Genomic DNA, 19,042 nt, shown 5'->3' with positions numbered 1-19,042 from the left:
CATTAAATTCTACGCAACCAGTAACTTCAGTCTACTCCAGTGTTTTCCTACATTTCTTCTAAACTCTGTGATCTCAGCGTCTAATGTTTTTCTACTGTCCTCTGCAGAGGATCTCTGTGCTACCACACGACCTTTTTACGCTCCACTGACTCACATTTCGTTTTCTGATGGATTCGTGTCTTCTCCATTTTGAGACGCGGCGCTGGACACAAAGAGCAGGAACACAAACTCACACAGTGTAACCTGGGAAAAGTCTTTTTTATTAACCAGCCGCAAGAGCGTCAGCTGGTCCTGAAGACGCCTTTTAACACAGAAGAGGCGTCTGTCTGTCCGTCTTTTTGGACAAAAGACGTCAACTGAGCGTCTTTTCAACGATGACTATTGATCTCCCAGTGACGTCCTTACAGGGTTCAAAATGAAAGTTTATTCTGAGGTCGAGACTCAGAGTTTTAATCCACTCAGTAGCTTTTGCCGTCACTGGAGAGGAACAGGATTTAAAATTGTAATCTGAGTAGTAACTAGTAACTAAAGCTGTCAGACAAATGTAGTGGAGGAGAGAGTGTGTCGTATGAGATGGAGGAGGAGAATTATCTTCAAGCGATTTAATTACGGCTGTCAGTGAGGAAAGAAACTGTACCTCCATCTGCCTCTCCTCGTTACTCATGCCAGCGTACTCTCCACCCGACTCCTGATACAACGTCTCTGTGGAAACAGCCGAAGGTACAAAGGTAAGACTTCTTCTGCACGTACGTCAGTGAGTTTCCAACAGAAAAAACAGAGCCTACCTTGCGCCTCGTCCACCTCTATCGTTTCTATCTTGTCCATCAGATCGTTGGAGCTCCACTTGGTGATCTCTTTAGCGAACATCTCCTCGTTGTCAGAAAAGTCCTCTGCAAGACACACAGAGGAGCTCTGATGTAAATCACCTGAAACACTTCAACACAGCCGCGTAACACAAACCAGTCGAAGATGGCTCAAACCGGGTCTGTCGAGGACATTAGGTGTATATATAAAACTAACATCGGGGAGTTTGTTGCCATGAGGAGGTGTGTGTCAAGGTTGAATATTGCTTTGTAGATGTTTGTACAGCAGGATGAAGTGAAGAACTGATGATTTTACCATGAGCATCGAAGAACTCGTCGTCCGTGCTGTCCTCAGAGTCTCGGGCGATGCTCTGCATCCTCCACTCTGAAATACTCTGGTGAGACGGACTCCCTGCGAACACACAGAACACAGCTGATGTTACTGACGGTAGTTCATGGGCAGTGTTGTAAGAAGTACACACAACCGTACTGGAGTACAAGTCCTGAAGTATCTGATCATAAATGTACTCAAGTTTCAAAAGTACACGTAGAAGAAAAGTTCATGTTCTGGTAATTAAGTTCGGTGTTTTGTTTTGATCTGATTGGACAAAATAGATCAAATTTAAATGTGTAACTGAGGCTCTGAGGCAGCAGCAGCAACTAGAAACTAACTACTGGAGTAAAAAGACAATATTTGGCTCCAGAATCTGGTGGAGTGGAAGTATAAAGTAGCAGAAAATGGAAATACTCAAGTACAAGTACCTCGAAACTGGACTTGCACAGTACTTGAGTAAACCTACTTAGTTATATTTGACCAGCTGATCATGATGTCATGCTGCTCCTCACCTCCTCTCTTTGAGGACCTGTTGGAGGATCTGGAGGACGTGGACCACTGCTTGGTGAGCTCCCCTCGAGTCTCCAGCGAGTCTCCCAGTTTTCCTCCTCCTCCTCCTTCGGCCTCTGCGGTCGACCCGGCGGTCTCGGCGCCGGGCTCCTGGTCCTGGCTGACGGAGGAGCCGTTGGTCTCCGCTCCACCCTCCTCGTTGAGGCTGTAGTGGGCCATCTTCTTAGCCAGAGCCAGCTGCGTCTCCAGCTCCAGCTGCCGGATGTCCTCGATGGTCAGGCCGTACCACTCGTCCTGCCAGCACCACGCCTGCCGGTGGGCTCGGACCATCACCTTACGGAGGCCTGGAGGGACAGAAACCAGAATCACAACTCACTGCTAAAAAAACACAACTGCCGCCTCGTCACAATTTGCTCATAATTTCAATGACGATGTATATTTGCACGTATTTTCTCGTAGCAGAATCGGCTCTCGACCGCCAAACAGATCTCAACCTCAGCGATAATATCTGATTAAGAGGAATGTCGTATGAAAATAAGATTCCAAAAAAGAACAAAAAGACTGGAGGAAAAAGTCTGAAAGGTGATCTGTCAAAGCAGATTTAATTCTCATCAACGTCGTCCTTCTTGATGAACCAAACAAGCACCAGCTGGTTATTAAACCTGAACCCTCCGAGCGGGTCGTGATTAAAACATCGCGCCTGCCAATACGAGACAAAATTATTCTATTAATACTTGGTGAAAATGACCACTGACACATTCTGACATTAATCATAAGAGTTGAAAATGTTTAATGGATGATAAAAAAATAAATTAAAGCGTCTGTGTGACGACATATATAAGCAGCAGATGAAATTAGCATGAAATTAATGATTCTTGTTGAATTGGCAGTGAGCGAGGAAACAAAAACACAGTGTGGTTGATGTTTCCGTCGATGAGACGGAGCAGCTGCTGCTCGGTTAGTAGCCAGAGCCAGAGCGGGCAAACATCCTCAGTCACAGCGCCACACAGACACAGTCCGACACCGGCAGGAAATGAATCCAGCCGGCCGCGTTATCTCAGCCAGACAGACACTTTCTCTGCGCTCCCGCCTCTCCAACAGGTATCCGCAACGTTTCCATTCACTTGATTTACCTGTCGTCCAACTACTCCTCACACTCACCTTGTTCGTTTCACCAGAGAGTTCATCACCACAGAGATCAGCTCTGATGCTCCGCTAGTTAGTCAGTTTCATGTTCAAAAGAAAGATCATTTTCTGGATTATTTCTAATCATTTCAGGGTCATTGGTGACTTTTCTAAATTATTACTGATGTAAATCCAGGTCTCCTCTGAGTTATCTGGATTACTTTCAACATTTTCAGTGTCATCAGTGGATTATTTCTAACATGTTCAAGATCGTTTATTTGTATCTTCACCACATTTTTCTCCAGTAAGTTCAGTTTTCTACAGGTGAGACACCACTGCAGTCTTCACTGACTTTTCTGGATCATAATAATTATTAATATTCTTTTAATCTTTGACTCTGACTTTGATTTTTGCCAAGTGCTCATCTTTCCTGGTTACCCTTTATCATTTATTCATTCATAAATTTTCCGGGTAAAGTTTGTCTGAACCTTTTCAGGACTTTTCCTAAACTTTCAAAATCAGTCAGTTAAATCTATAACATTTCCTGACTTTTCCCTAATTTTCAGGATCTGCCTGACTTTTAAAGGTTATTTCTGATTTTGTAAACAAGACTTGATGAAAAGAAATTGATTTGAAGGTGACTTGTTGCAGAGGGTGCCACACTCACCCACGTCGTGTATGAAGCGCTCGATCTTGGACTGCATGCCCCAGTATCTGAACTCCACTTTGCAGAGCTTGTAGGCGCACATGACCGGGCTCTGCCCGTGGTTCTGGTTGATCTCCTCGATCCAGTCGTCTGACAGCGGACCCCGTTTGGTCTTGATGGACTGATAGAGCTTCGGGTCTTCTTCCACCAGGTACTCGTGAGGAGGGATGTAGTCCTTCACGATGTCTATGGGGTCTGCGAGGGGAACAAGATTATAAAGAATCACACGAAGGCTGATGCAGACGTGAGCAGCAGGACAGATGTCACCACGTCCTGCCTGAACACCTGCCTCAAGGTGTGTGTGTGTGTGTGCGTGTGTGACAGAGAGAGTGTGTGTGTGTGTGTGTGTGTGTGTTTGTGCGTGTGACACAGAGAGAGAGAGTGTGTGTGTGTGTGTGTGTGTGTGTGTGTGTGTTATGTAATCACTCCCTGCAGGGAATGTGTCTGGAGCAGACTGCACACTTTTCCTGCAGCCTGGTGAATTTTAGTATTCAGAGGCTCAACACGAGCGCTCGCTCTCCACAGTCTGCACCTCGCTGCATCACACTGTCTTTGTCTTCTCTGCTAATAACATCGAGACGACAACAGGCTGGTGTGTGTGTGTGTGTGTGTGTGTGTGTGTGTGTGTGTGTGTGACGACAGACTCACCTACAGTCCTCTGTCTCTTTTCAGCAGCGGACATGTTGAAGACGTCCACTTGATTTCCAGTATCTGGTTTGTAATACGTCTCGATGTCTATAGAGAATTTCTCCACAAAGGGGCAGGTGTACCTGAGAGACCAAACAGATGTTTACAAGTGTAGAATCGACAAAAAAAATGTGAAAACCTGGTTCATATGCTGCCTAAATGATGTAAACTAAACACTAGACAGATGAATATCAGATAAATAACAGTTGAGCTTATAGAAGTGGGGACAAGAGATGCAGCTGATAACTGATAATCACCTGCTTTTTATGGCCGATACTGTTGAGATAACCAATAATATGAACATAAATATTCCCTGAGCATGTTCAGAATGTCCTCTGGGCTCTGATGTGTCAGCGATGTGACTCTTAGCTCCCTTTTGTCCTGGTGTGTAAGTTTAAGTGTTCCCTTCGAGGTCACGTGGACAGAATTTTGTTTTTTAAAAAGCCACAAGAAAATATCCACTTCTAAAAAATATCTGTATGAGTCAAACTCGACACCATTCATCACATGTTTGTCATCATCACTGGCTCCTGATTGTTATCAATGTCTGCGTGGGAAACGAAGTTTACAGCAGGTGACGTCCTGCAAATATTATCTAATTAGAAATAAGAATCGCTGCCACGCTCATAAAAACATCTCGCTGGTCTGATGAAGCAGTCAGGCTGGTCGAGCTGGAGGAGATAAGTAACCTTTGAGCAGATACAATCTCAGCAAATGTGGCTCAAAGTTGGCAGCAGTATGTGCAGTAAATGAAAAAGTGATTATTCAGCTGAAGTTGTTCCAAATGAACAAACGGCTCCATCAGCAGAATCGGCTGAATGTTATTTTATCTGTTTAATTTATGAATCTAGAGGCCGTGTAATAAAAACCATTAAGGTTTTATCGCTGAGAGTTTCTGTGTTTCTGCTTTAGGTGAGGCCAGCCGCCTGACGTCAGCTGGTGTAATGTGTGTGTATCACCCAGCAAATGTTTTCAGATGACTGGTTTGTCTTAAAGTCTGATGGATTCTGTCTCTACACATCATTTTGAACATGTGATGAATCATTCTCCTGATGTGTGGCCGTCTCACCGGGTTCGAGTGTAGGGGTAGGCGTTCCAGGACTCCTCCTCCACTCGCAGGGCAGCTTGAGGCAGGATGGCACAGAACCAGGACGGGATGTGTTTGCCGATGTGATAGACCTTGTGCGTGTACTGACCCGAACCTCCCGGGCCGTCCTCGTAGGGCTTGTTCTCCAGGATCTCCACGCCGCTGCCCTCGCCACAGCTCTCCTCTCTGCTCTTCTTCTGCAGGATGGCAGCACAGAGGGAGGTGACACACTGTTTGTTTTACAGGTTTGATCCCATAATGGTGCTTTTATTTGAGCATAATCATCACTATGAGCTGCTCCTTTCTTAGTAATAACACCAGATACTGTAGATACTGATGGACATCACTTTATTGTTCACTTCTCATAATTTCCCTTTTAAATCCTCTTAAACTGAATATTTGAGCAGCATGTTACATCAGAGTGTTTCTGCTTTAATGTACAACATCATACAGACATTAAAAATTAAATTTGATCATAATATAAACAACCTCTGTAGATTTTCAGCTGATTTCTGTCTTTACGCACGACTGATAATGTTTTCAAATCAACTCAATCTTTAAATTTCATCACGTGTGACCTGATAAACAGTCTGTTGCTGTGTTTTCTTTCATCCTCCTTGTTAATTAGACTTATTACTCTTTTCTCTGACACATACAAAAGTTTAGTACGAGTTGCCTCACACCTCAAAATATGGAAGAATCATTGAACAGAACAAAATATGAAGAGAATCAAAATCTGAACCGTCCTTTGTTCAAAACAGCAAAACATGGACACACTTAACAGTTTGTTCACACGTCCCATCAGTAAAGTCTGTTAAACGACTCTTATTCAATGATTTCATGAACAGATTCACTTCATCCACACAGTCAGTGTGTTGGAGCAGAATCTCAGCTATGTACAAGCAAATAATGAAGCATCTCCTTATTGATTATGATCATGTGAAGTGAAGTCATCATGAGCAGCGAGAGCCTCCGTGGCTGAACAGACACAGGAAGGAGCGCCGCCTGAAGAAAGTCCAACATTTACAGAACAACAAGAAGACGACAAAGTACCGCCCACAGTGTTTGATTGACAGGTTGATCTGTGTGCAGTGAAGAAATGCCACAACAATCAGCTCTCAGCAACAATGATGGAAACACAACAAGTCTGAAGGAATGAAACACACAATTTAACCCACTGACCCTGAAATGAGGCTATGGCTCCCTACTCGTGAAGCCTTAATCGCAGCTACCACGCCTCTGAGGGTGGAAGCGGATTTCCCCTGGTCCAGGTGCTCTTGCAGGAACTGCAGGATATGTTGTGATGTGGAGACGGGGGGTCCACTTGCCCCAAAGGAAGGCATATGCCACACGGGGCGAAGGTGCCCTTGCCAACTCCAGTGTTTGGATGACTGGATCTGGGAAACCTAGGGTCCTGAACTCTGCCCTTTCAGGGGCCATGCCCACAGTTTCAGGCCCTGTGGGATGAGGTGAAACAAGGCGCCTCGTGCCTGCAACAACAGGTCTCTCCGGATGGGGAGCTCCCAAGGAGTTCCGTTCAGGAGGGGTGCGATCTCTGAGAACCATGGCATGTGGGGCCAATTTGGGGCCAGCAGGATCACCCCACATTCTCGAGCCGGATCCTCCATAAGAGGGGGTGGAGAAGGCTGGAAGGGGGAAAGGCATAGTGCTGCCGAGGCTTCTGCTCTGCCTGGATGGGGGCCTAGGTAGTATCGGGGAGTGTATGCAATGTGTTTTCACTGGGGAAACACACAAGCCAGTGCCAGTGCAACCTCCCTGGGTCGCGTTAACACACCACTGTGTAATACGCCATGCGGGGGATCGCCTGGACCGCCGAGTGCCCCGCCCTTTACCTGTGGGGACTAATCGCCCCCAAAATGGATACACGGAATACAACCACCGGGGAGAAAGCCTCACGACAATTCCCCCACTACTGAGCTGCGTCTTCAGCAACAGGTAAGTGGCTACAGTTGTACTCTTCCTGAAGTTTATAGCCTATGTCTTTGAATCACGCACGTCTGTGTGGAGGTCAAAAAAGCACTAGTCCCACGTCAGCACGGGTGTTTCATACAACGTGAGTCCAGGACTGGGAATCTGAACTTTGTTTTTTATTTGACAATAAAGCCTCAGTTAAAACCTGTTCCACATTTGAAAACATCACCGTTTTTAGTTGTAAAATATTTCTTGGCTCCTCAGGATTTGCTGATATTTCTCTAACTCTTCCTCTGATTCTGTTCACTTATCTCTTCACAGTTAAAAAGATATTCAAGGTATGTTAACAACAACAGCTTGATTTTTATCCTATTGGCTTTCTGTGGGTAAAAAAAAAACAAAAAAAATTCAACACGAAACACCAGGCATCAGTGATTCAACAAGTTCAGTTTCTCAAAAATGTGTCCAGAGTGAACCCTCTTCCCAAACAAATCAATAAAGGATCTCTGAGAGAGAAAACAAGGATGCTGTCAGAGTTTCTTCCGGTTCCAGTCAGCATGTGGAAGTGCAGCTACAGGCAAATGCTAAGCTAGCTGTTTCATCTGTGAAGTGTTGTTTATCCATTGAATTATTTCCTTCCTTCAGATTTGCACAAGTCGTCGTGGGTGGAGAGAACAAAATAGTGGGAGCATCACAGATCTTGCTCTTGCTTTTGACTTTGAAGATGAAAATGTAACAGTCCTTTTGTCTGAACAGGCAGGAAGGCAAATTAAATAAATGAGTAATTAGAAGAACCTTTCCTTCCATTTCCAAGTTCTGGTGGTAAATTTCGGGGTTGAGAGCTAATTCAGTGTGAAACAAAAGTCCATCCTCATCCAGACTCAGCGCTGACACACATCCTCTCATCCTCCCTCCTTCTCCTTCGACTCCCAATTAAACCCCTGCCACCCTGACACAGCACTCCTGTCTCTCACTCAGGTGTTCAACCCTGTGAAATCCACTTTCTCTCTTCCTCTGCGCTGCACGGATGATGCAGCAGAGGCAAAGTGATGAGCTGGAGAGAAAAACAGCTGCCACACAGGGAGAGAGAAAGTACACTGCTTTTAGTCACATTCAACCTTTTATTTACAACCCTGCACTCCTATTCTTTAACCTGTGCTAATTTCCACCGATGAGTCGAGGTGAGGCGACTTTAAAAAACAGACAGATTCACAGCGTAGAGGAGGTCAAAGAAGTGATTTCTCCCCACTGCGAGGCTTCCCTCTAATAAAAGGCAGCAGATGGTTCAGGCCCACAGATCCTGTAAGACTGAGCCGCGTATTAAGCCCGTTGATTCACAGAGGAGGCCGTGGATTACTGCATCGGTTTATAAACACACTACATCTCCTTAAGAGGCTCTCCATTTAGACTGGAGGCGTCTGGGTGGCAGCACTCGGCAAATGTGAATGCACAGAGAGAGTTTAGATGGCTGTTCAGTTATATTGAACCCCTGCAGGATGAGACACAGGAGCCCAGGAGAGGCCAGACCAGTGCTGGAATGACACTTAATTAATCGATTAGGCTTTTTAGACTCACGATCGGATCAATTTGTTACCAAAAAAAGTCTGTTTCTTTTCGTTGCTTTCTTTTTAATATCACTATAGAATTAAACATTTTGGGACTCTCAACAAAACAAAACCAAGAACATCATCTTGAGTGCCAGGATTTCATAGCAGTTTTATGGTCGACTCGTCAATAAATCAATCAAAAATTTAAAAAAAAAGAAATAGTAGCCAAAAGCATCTATTAATAGCATAGCCAGTTATTTCCGTTTGATTCTGTCTGCTTTCTGTTCAAACAGAAGACACTTCTTCAGCGAGAACTGAAGCATCTTCAAGAAACTAAAAACCAGCTGCCAACAACGATGTTGCCTGAGCGATACCCAGTCCAATCAAGGTTCGTATCTGTCACGGTCCAAAGTTTAATACTTTGTGTCTTTGCCCCATTTTTAACTGATTAGCAAAAGAAGTTAAATGCAAGAGACAGAGACAGACAGGTTAACAGAAGGCAACTTTAATAATGTAGGTCAGGAAACCCACAAAATAGAATCAGAACAAAACCGAAGCAGAAAGACAAACACTGAAGACACAAGGAGCAAACAAAGGACAGCTGAGGGGACACAAATGGACACAAGGAATAATTAACTAATGAAACATCTGGTGTTCTTCCAAGTCAAACCAAGCTGCTTTTCCATCCCCAGTTTTAAATGCTCTGCGTTGAGCTGTTCTGTGCCTGCGATGGTAACCCTAACCCTGCTCCTAACACGCCCATCCATCAATACGTTTATACGACTTGCAGCAGCATCAAAACTTTATCCCAGCATTCCCACTGCGAGCGTGACATCAGAGGAAAATGGCCGCTGTGTGACTATGCTCCATTAGTAACCCCTGGCAGCCTCAAGATGAAAACACACACTAGCGATGGAGCTAATTTCAGGTGCCAATAATGTACATTTCAGTCCCCAGTCGGCCAAACATCACACCCATGATAAATACTGTGTAGGCACGCTGATCCTCAGTATATAAATCAGCGGACGCTCTGTAACTTAAATCTATTAATGAAATCTTAAATGTTTGTTTGTAAAGGTTTCAACATTTGAATCTTCCTGCCGAGTCAGGCCAGGTGACCACCATGCATAGACACTATATTCTGGTTACAAACTGATGATTGAAAAGCCGTTTTATTCCTTCCGCTGTAAATGTGCTGCGGGTCAAGGAACAGCACAGCGCGAATACAAATCACGGTGATCATTATTAACGACGAGGAGTGGGGCGCTCGGGGTCAAGAATGAGAGCTCAGATTGAACACGGAGCTCTCTCTCCTGAAGACTTCGGGGAGGTGGTATCAGTAATGAAGGTCAGAGGAGGCAAACAGCTGGAAAATTGCTGTAATCTAGCAGGTAATGTAATTTAGGTGAGGAGCTAAGGGCTTTAAATTACCCTGCTGGTGTCTGCTGCAGCACAGCAGCGAGAGCACAGGATCTGTATTAATGACATCTGAGAGCTCATAGCTCAAGTGTCGACTACACAGCGTCTCCCGGAGACCACCAGCAGGTTTATGGATCCTTATGAAAACAACAGAGGTGGCTCTAAAACTTTGGTAGTCTCTTCTGACGTTGGTCACAATTCACAGAGCGGGTTGATAGAAGTGATGTAAGAGCCCGTGAGTGAGAGCGTAGCAGCACTACAGTCCATCAGGACAACTGTGACACGTCGGGTTTTCAGTTCTCACGGCAACCATCAGACTTCTAAAGTTTATCATCAAAATGATAAATAAAATAAGACGAGAACAGACGGCAGCGTTTTCTTAATGAAGTTTCACATTAAAAGCCTTGTTAAGAAAAAGGGGTTTCTGTCCACTGAAACAATGAAGGGCTTTTAATTTGAAATGGACAGAGGAAGTGTTGTGATTGCAATTAAAGTCCCCATCAAACGGCTAATGGAGAGCTATTTGTGTTGGCATGGTTACGTGTTTCCAGGCCCCGCCCCTCCCGCCTCACAGTAATATAACCTTCAGTTCTCTCTCTGCGGCTGCACTCTTCTCATGTGGAAGCTTTTTTTTTCTGTTTTTTCTAAACCGAGGATGCTGCGTCTGCTGCACACACACACACACACACACACACACTGAAGGAAGCTAACAAGACCTCAGCAGCTCTGTGAGGCTGCACTTCAAGCTAACGTCAGCGAGTGAACATGCTCACAATGACGACGTCAACCTGCAGATGTTTAGCAGAAATGTCATTTTTGGGGTCTTATTAAAGGGAAACTCCACCATTTTTACACATTAAAGTGTGTTTACAGGTCTTGTGAAAGAAAAAGTATTTCATGGCTCCAGAAGAAGCTGCAGGAATCTCATAAAAATGCCTCCAGCAATGTAATTCAGTGGCTCAGTTGCATCGTGGGTAACGTAGGCACCAGGTTTGGAAAATGAAAGAAGAATGCATGGAATAAAAACATCAACATCTCTGCATCATTTGTTTTGAAATGTTGTTGTTTTGTTTTGGTCCAGAGTGCGACTCTTTCCAACACCTGCTGCCTGCATCACTTAATTATTTCCAGGAATCTTCCTCAGAAGTTTGTAGTAAAATATGGAAGTTAAGAGTTACTGAAGTTCATGAACGTAATGAAGATGCAGTGATGTGATGGAGAACACAGCAGAGTTTGACCCCTAAAGATCTACAGGAGGCCGTAACTGTAAGAAGAGGAACTCGTCCAGTCAGACACAAAGATAAGACTTGTTCGAGAGTTAGAATAACTGTAATATAATATTTAACAGCTGACAGGAAAAGAAATACAGTACAATTATAGCCCAGCTCGGCAGACACACTGTGGACCACGTCTGTGGAATTACAATGGGTCCGGCCTCGCTGAGGGTCTCGTTTCTGCCGGGCTGAGCTGTCCCTGAATAATTTATGTGACACTGCAAGGTTAGCATAAACCAGGGTACAAAACTCCGCTCCTCAGGCCCGCGTTCAGTCCAACCGGAGCACCAGCAGAACCTCATGCATCACGCGTTATCGCTGGCTGCTCACACATTTCATACCCCCCTCCTCCTTCAGCCACTCTGCCATTTTTCAAATCTGTGCAACAGACAACTCTCATGGATCAAACTGTCAGCTCGCTCGTTAAAGAAAACAAAAACTGCAAAGACAACTCGCACTCTTGCAGAGAGTGGATAAAAAACGTGGAATGAAAAGCGTAGAAAAGCTGCACAAGGGTTATTTCACACAACAGAGAACTGGAGACACTGAGATCAGGGATTTGGGGCTATTTTGCTGTTTTCTTTCAGAATAAAATGTCCAAAATAAACATTTAGGTCCGATTTCTGTTCTGGGCATTTATGTAACTTAGTGCAGATTAAATAGATTATTCATCATTCGCATATTTAAAGTCCAGAAGAAGAAGAAGAAGAACATATACAATAATTGTATCTATGTAAGTTATCAGAGATTGAGATGTTTACCTTCAGCTGTACTCTGTGTTTAGTGCTAATCTGCAAATGTGAGCATCCTTATAATCTAAACTGGGACGTTGAACATGTGTAACACAAAGCTGCTAATCATCAGAGTGGGATCAACTGACTTTAATCTAAGAACTCTGACTATAAAGTCTGAAATAAAATCGCAGAATTCCAAGAAAAAACGTCAGGATTCTTACAAGAAAAAGTATTTTTCTAAGTTTAACGTCAGAGTTTTTATCCTGGACTTTAATTCTGATGTTAAAGTCAGAATTCTTACGAAAACATCAGAATTCAAAACAAAAGTGTTTTTACTTGACTTCTGAATTTAAGGTGACAAAAGTTGGGAATCTGAGTTTCTATCCGTCTTTAATTCAGATATTAACGTCTCAATTTTGTTAAAAGTCAGAATTCTGATGAAAAAATTGAGTTCATGAGTTTCCCGTCTTGTCAGTGGCGCTGAACTCTGAGCCCACCGGTTCTCACTGACGACACTTTGGTTTCCTTCAGTACCTGGAACAGCTGCACACACACGTGTCTGGGACTACTTTCTGCGGCGGACTGATACATACGTGTTCACATTTTTTTTTTTTACCCACGACAAAATCTATCATAACATCAGGCTGTTCGTGTTATTGTGTCCACCCCCTCCCGTACCTGAGTGACAGACTGTATTTACAGTCAGACTTGTTGTCACGGTAACGCCGCTGCGCCATCACGTCCTCCTCTCTCTCTCTCTCTCTCTCTCTCTCTGTCTCTCGCCCGTATCACAAACAGATGATGGCAGCCCCATCCCGCCATGCTGCAGCTGATGTCACCGGTTACCGTGGCAACCGGTGTTCAACTGTGACGCTGAGCAGGAGGAGGGGTCCAGGATGTGTGTGTGTGTGTGTGTGTGTGTGTGTGTATTTAATCATGTGTTTTTATGAAAAGCTGATATCGAGTTGAGTTAATCCCGTCATGTTTTATTTCCAACATGTCTCATCTGTTTTATTATTTTTCTTCCTCTTCTTCTTTTAATCTTATATTTCTGCTGTAATCCGTTTTTGTTTCTGTATTATTCTGTTGTTGCCTCGTTTCAGACCTGATGGTTCAAACATGCAAAGCACTTTGTGGCTCTGTTGTGAAAAGTGCTGCATAAATGAAAAGATAAAAAATATATTCATATTATCATTGTTGTTATCATTATCAGTCCATATGTGCACAACACATTCAGGGAACATGTTAAACCCACATCAGGTCTCGATGAACGAATGATTGAAGTTTAAAATCTTAACTGATGTACTTTCTATAATCTGTTGGGAACAAAATGAAGCAAACGACGATCAACAGAAACCAAAATCATCAACCTCACTGAGGGCTGGATTCACTCCGACTGTCGGAGTAAAAAATTTAAATCACCGGCGGATGAACTCATGAAGCAGCTCATGATGTGACTCAGCAGTGAGCCTGAACGCACTCGACACCGTCTGGACTTCCTCCTGATGGCTCTGCAGGTGGTGTCTCCTCCCACACCTGGATCAGGACACCAGCGAGCTCCTGGACAGTCTGTGGCCGTACCTGACCGACACATAACATCCCCACAGGTGCTCAACTGGATTCAGGTCAGGGGAACAAGACGGGTCAGTCAGTGGCAGCAATGCCTTCGTCATCCAGGAACTCTGACCACATGATCGTGTGTTCATAATCTCAAATCATCGTTTTGTCTCTGTGTCAGAATTCTAACAAGGTTTCTCAGCCAATAGCAGAACACCATCGTTAGCCACAACAAACTGGCAGTCACATGTGATTTGTTGTTGTGAGGTGATGCAACAGAAGGGAAGAGATGGAACGACACATTTGGTGACTGAATGAGATCAATAACGACTTCATGGTGATTTCTGTCAGTACAAACTTGTTGTTTCTCTAAATAAAATCACTTCTTACTCAGAGGAGAGTCATTTCTCTGCATATTTTTACTACCTTGTGTGTTACAGAACCCTGCCACATACGGGGCACCATCTGGTGTGCAGAACAGAACCGGCCCGGTGACCCTCTCAAAGCACTCTTGTTCTGCTAGAGTACGACACGATGACACCGTGACCTCCAGCCGCCGTCACACACACGGACCTGACCTCGTGTCAGCACATGATCTGAAACACACTCCGGCTCCCGTGTACCTCCCAGCGCCACCAGACTAATCCTTTAATTTGAGATGAACAGCATTTTGACTATTAGTAATTCTGTTGTCCACTCACCTGGATCATGTAGAGCTGAGCGATGCGGTACTCCTCCACGCTCATCGGCATGGGGATGCGGTACTCCTTGATTAGCATGTCTGTGGTTGGATTGGGCCGACTCTATATGTGTGTGTGTGTGTGTGTGTGTGTGTGTGGAGGGTAAGGAGTGCACGAGGGTAGTCGCTCCTCTCGGTCGGCTTCGCTACCCAAGCAGCATGTTCAAACAGCGAGGATGGGAGTCATCGTTATTCACACCTGAGGAGAGAAGAGAAAAGAGTGTGTCGATCGTAGCGTCCAGGAGGAGTTAGCATGTTTGTCTCAAGGATTACAGCCCCCGGACACAAGCCAACACATCCCGTGTGTGTGTGTGTGTGTGTGTGTGTCCTCCAGCCCTCCCACAGATCTATTACAAGGTAATCCACTGACCTAGCAACATGCCTGAAATCCCCCAGCAACCTAAATCCCGACTGTGTCCACACACACCAAGATTCAGCCAAGTTGTGGTCAACGTTTAAATCCAACAAAGCTCTCTCATCTTCTGCACAGACGGTTCAGCACTGCACCGTACAACAATACTCAGATTACTTTTTATTTTTCCTCCTACTTCAAATGAATGAAGCGGAACAGAAGTTTGATGTTTTTACAGATTAAAAAGGGTCAATATGTAAGAATTCGAGTTGAAAACACCCAAGAACTGAATGAAATGATGGACAAAATGTAAAGAAATGACGGGTTTTGACATTGTGACGTCTGTGGAACGAGTTCCAGAGAAATCTACTGGAGTTAGCATGCTAACCAGCTAGCCTCACAGTCCAAAGCTCCTGTGCTAGTAACGTTACCAACACCAACAACCCGACACCGGTGCTCCCAGCTCCCGGTCTGGACCGCTAGAAGACAGTTACTCAGTTTCATTCGGGTTTGTCATTTATTTACGTATTGTTTAACTCTGTTTTTTGAGAGAAATATCTGTCTCTGTATCTGTTAAATGCTTCGAAATGCTAACTGAGCTACTTGCTAACAGCAGAAGCCAAAGATAGCTGAAGCAAAGAGTTCAGTGAGCAGCAGTTAGCGGTTACCCTAAAGTCTCAACTGAGAAACCACAAACATCAACCTCATGGAGACCTCATCCAACACAAATACAATAAAGACTTTAAATACACACACACACACACACACACACACACACACACACACACACACACACAATGAAAACACTCTTTGGGAACTTAAACAACTCATAATGCAGAGAAAATGCTGTTTTCTCACATATATTGTAAAAATAACTGAGTCCTAAAAACCTTATTTCCTCTAAACAAGTGAAAAATATGTTGCTGGATGAGATGAGAAGTTAAAGGTAGAATCAGTAGGATTTTTTTGTCCCAGCTGTTCCTGAACGCACCACAAAGACAGTTGATTGTTGAGTCTCATTCCCAGGACGTCAAATAGACACATGTTGGGTTGGTAAAGCGTCCCGAGCAGCAACAAAGAGAGAAAATCAGAAACTCTCTGCAGATACGAGACACTAACACGCCTTTTCTCCACATTCCAGCCTCCCTCTCTGTCTGTTTACGGCTTCTTACGGCTTTTTACGACATCCATAATTCACCTCAGATGCATCAAACTAAAGTACCGAGCCTGTTTTGTAAATGTGAGGAGGAGAAAGTTCAGGAGGAGAAGTCAAAGTACACATGAATTAAGTATTCTTACTTTGTAACTTCTCACCTCTGATTATTTTTAGGGATGTATGATGTTGGATTTCTGCTGATATCTGATATTTTTCCAGCTGTTTTTGCCTTCTGATGCTGATTCACTGTTTTTTTTCTCCACCTAATCACAGAGAACATCTGTGAAAACGAGCAATTTTTTGCAACTCAGCACAAAGAAATAAAAGAGGCGTTGATGCAGCTTCACTGATTTCTTTCTAGCTTTAAGATGAAATCATGTCAAACACAAACATGTGCGATCTGGTGCTTAATGTAAAATATGTCTCTCTAAACTGTTTTTCACTGTAGAGTCACTCTGGTGTTGTTTGTGTCTTCTCCTCGGGGATTAGAGGAAAGAACAGATTCATGTTCCTGCTCTCACTGGGAAAAAGAAAAGAAACTTCTGCTCCTGAACCCGCAGAGCTTCAGTCATTCCCATGATGCCTTTAATCAACAATAACTCCAGGTATCAACACTGCAGGCCTCTGCATGAACCCTGATGAAGATTCAGATCCCAACTGCTCTCCAGATGAGGCATCGTCGCTGCGCTCTGATGCAATTACAGCGGGGAAGATGGAGTGGTGCTCCCCCCCGAAACTGTGAGGGAATAAGTCCCTGACCGACAGAAGAGCTGCTAAATATAGAGACAGTAACCCTCACCAAGCAAGATGTGAGACAGACAGGCTGACAGACAGGCTGACAGACAGACAGACAGACAGACAGACAGACAGACAGACAGACAGACAGACAGACAGACAGACAGACTGACAGACAGACAGGCTGACAGACAGGCTGACAGACAGACAGACAGACAGACAGACAGACAGACAGACAGACAGACTGACTGACTGACTGACTGACTGACTGACAGACAGACAGACAGACAGACAGACAGACAGACAGACGCAAGTCTTTTGTTTTTCGTTCGCCTCCGTCAGACGAGCGAGCTGTGAGTCAGCACATCAAACACCTGAAGAAGGAACTGAAGACGACACCAGAGGAACGTCTCATCTTAAAAGCAAAGATGCTGCCAAATGTTTATGTTTTACATGTTTCTTAAACTAATTAATCTTTGGGCTTTGGACAAAAATGATACACCTGCAAACATCACCACAGTACGGAGGCCCTGAGGGGAAAGTGAAGATTGCTTTTTTCTTCTGGTGATCAATTTTCTAACCTGATCTAAAGTGTTTTCTCTCTTCTGTATTTATGATTTGAGTGCTGGTGGGGAAAAAAATGTTTGATTATAAGTTTTTACTGTATATAAAAAATAAAAGAATCAGGATGTTTTTTTTTTCTTCTAGAGAATTATTTGCGTGAAATCGAGACAGAACATTTAACTTTTATTTATTTTTTTAAAAACAGTGAAAAAAATTAAACCAAGAAGGTAAAATAATTTCAGGAGAAATGTTTGTCTTGTTTTTTATGTTTGAAAGTGAGTGAAAAAATGTTTTCAGGAAGAAAAAATAAATAAATCACGCATGAAACCTAGTAAAAAAAAAAAACAGAAGAAAATGTTTTGGGTTTTTTTTCCAAAAGAAAAAATGTCCTGAATTTATTTTTAAAAACAAAAATAAATAATAATAATAATAATAAATAAGGAACCTGAAGATTGTTCTGGCCAAACATTTTTCTCCACCATCTCTCAAATCATGAACACAAAGAGAGAAAACATTTTAAATCAAAGTTCTGCAGCAACATGATGTTTTCACATGTATCATTTTGTCCAACCAGCATTTCAAAACACACAATCATGAACATTTGGAGCCATTTCTTTCTTTAAAATAACGTCTGAAGGACAATCCTACATTTGAATAAATTCAAGAGAAAAACTTTTTATTTTTGTTTCTTCACTTTAACTTCACACTGAATATCAGACGGATCTTGTGTTTATTCTCAGACATGATCTGTGTTTAACATGAGCAACTAAATCATGAGCTGATTTCCCAGCACTGCTTGGTTTAGTGTGTTTGTTTGTTGGTTTGTCAGCAGGATTACACAAAAACTACACAACAGATTTCCACTAAACTCAGAGGGGGGATGAGTCTCGACCCAGAAAAGACCCACTTAACTTTCGGTGCAGATCCAGATAACGTTGTGAGATTGAGTATGTTTTTTTTTGTCATATTGTTATTTCTCAGAGGATAACTGATGGATACTGATGAAAAAATCAGGCATTTTTAAGTGGCTGGTATCTACGAGTGAGAACAATTTGATGCAGATCCAAATAAAACTGATTTATTTATGTTTTATTTGACATTGGATCGGGTTTGATTGGATTAAACGGGAGAGTTTTGCTCTCCGCTCAGTGACTCAACCCTGAAACTACAACATTAGAAGAAAAACAAAATCCTGCCTCTTCTTTGGCAGACGACCACAAACTTTACTTGCATTATGCAGAATTACAGGAAGCACTCATCAGTCCACATGTGATGTATCTGCTTCGGAGTCCGGCTCCATTCTCTCTAATTGCTTTGGGTTCAAACCAACGCTGATGGCTGATTTCCCACAGAGCGACTCAACCACAGCAAAGAGGAAATTAACTCTCCACCTCCACCTCCACCCACTCTGATCCATTTAACTGATGAAGTTCTGACTCAGTAAAGATGGAGAAGCAGCGTTCAGTAAGTTTGGGCCTCACATCGGGAACAAACTCCCAGAACTCCCTCTTTAAAATTGAGGCTGAAGACCTTTTTGTTTTCTGCTTCTCGAGGCTTTGAACTGCACCTTTAATTACTTGGTCTCATCTTCTAGTTTAGCTTATTTTCCTATTTCTTTACTTTCTGTTTTGATGTTTTGTTTCTTGACGTCTTCCTACTTGTTTTTAATGTATTTTAATATAATTTCATGAAGCACTTTGAGTTGCCTCGTGTCTGAATTTTGCTCACAAATAAAATCACCTTGCTTTAATTGTTTCAGCCATTTTTAAAAAGCAGAAATA

General features: G+C 43.3%; 1 protein-coding gene and 1 long non-coding RNA gene across 6 annotated transcripts in view; one reads left to right on the top strand and one right to left on the bottom strand.

Annotated features, from left to right (window-relative positions):
* The window catches only part of LOC119029785 (membrane-associated phosphatidylinositol transfer protein 2-like), a 34,400-nt gene that overhangs the window by 13,625 nt on the left and 1,733 nt on the right, over positions 1–19,042 (bottom strand). For 3 of the 5 annotated variants that reach the window (XM_037116909.1, XM_037116910.1, XM_037116911.1), the window contains exons 2-9: positions 14,417–14,653; positions 5,235–5,449; positions 4,127–4,248; positions 3,440–3,673; positions 1,650–1,991; positions 1,120–1,215; positions 786–890; positions 638–702 (exon numbers count right to left, since the gene is read on the bottom strand). In XM_037116909.1, the coding sequence (XP_036972804.1) occupies positions 638–702; positions 786–890; positions 1,120–1,215; positions 1,650–1,991; positions 3,440–3,673; positions 4,127–4,248; positions 5,235–5,449; positions 14,417–14,494 (1,257 nt within the window). In that variant the 5' untranslated portion in view covers positions 14,495–14,653. Of the gene's footprint in view, positions 1–637; positions 703–785; positions 891–1,119; positions 1,216–1,649; positions 1,992–2,092; positions 2,283–3,439; positions 3,674–4,126; positions 4,249–5,234; positions 5,450–14,416; positions 14,654–19,042 lie in introns of those variants that run through there. The other 2 variants (XM_037116913.1, XM_037116912.1) reach the window with 2 other exon arrangements.
* LOC119029816 lies at positions 2,483–5,915 on the top strand. The gene is made up of 3 exons (XR_005078092.1): positions 2,483–2,748; positions 3,630–3,773; positions 5,250–5,915. It is a non-coding gene; the product is annotated as an uncharacterized LOC119029816 (long non-coding RNA).

This window comes from Acanthopagrus latus, chromosome 12 (genome assembly GCF_904848185.1).
Source record: "Acanthopagrus latus isolate v.2019 chromosome 12, fAcaLat1.1, whole genome shotgun sequence".
In the NCBI taxonomy this organism is placed as follows: Eukaryota; Metazoa; Chordata; class Actinopteri; order Spariformes; family Sparidae; genus Acanthopagrus; species Acanthopagrus latus.
This window is presented reverse-complemented; position numbering and strand designations above follow the sequence as displayed.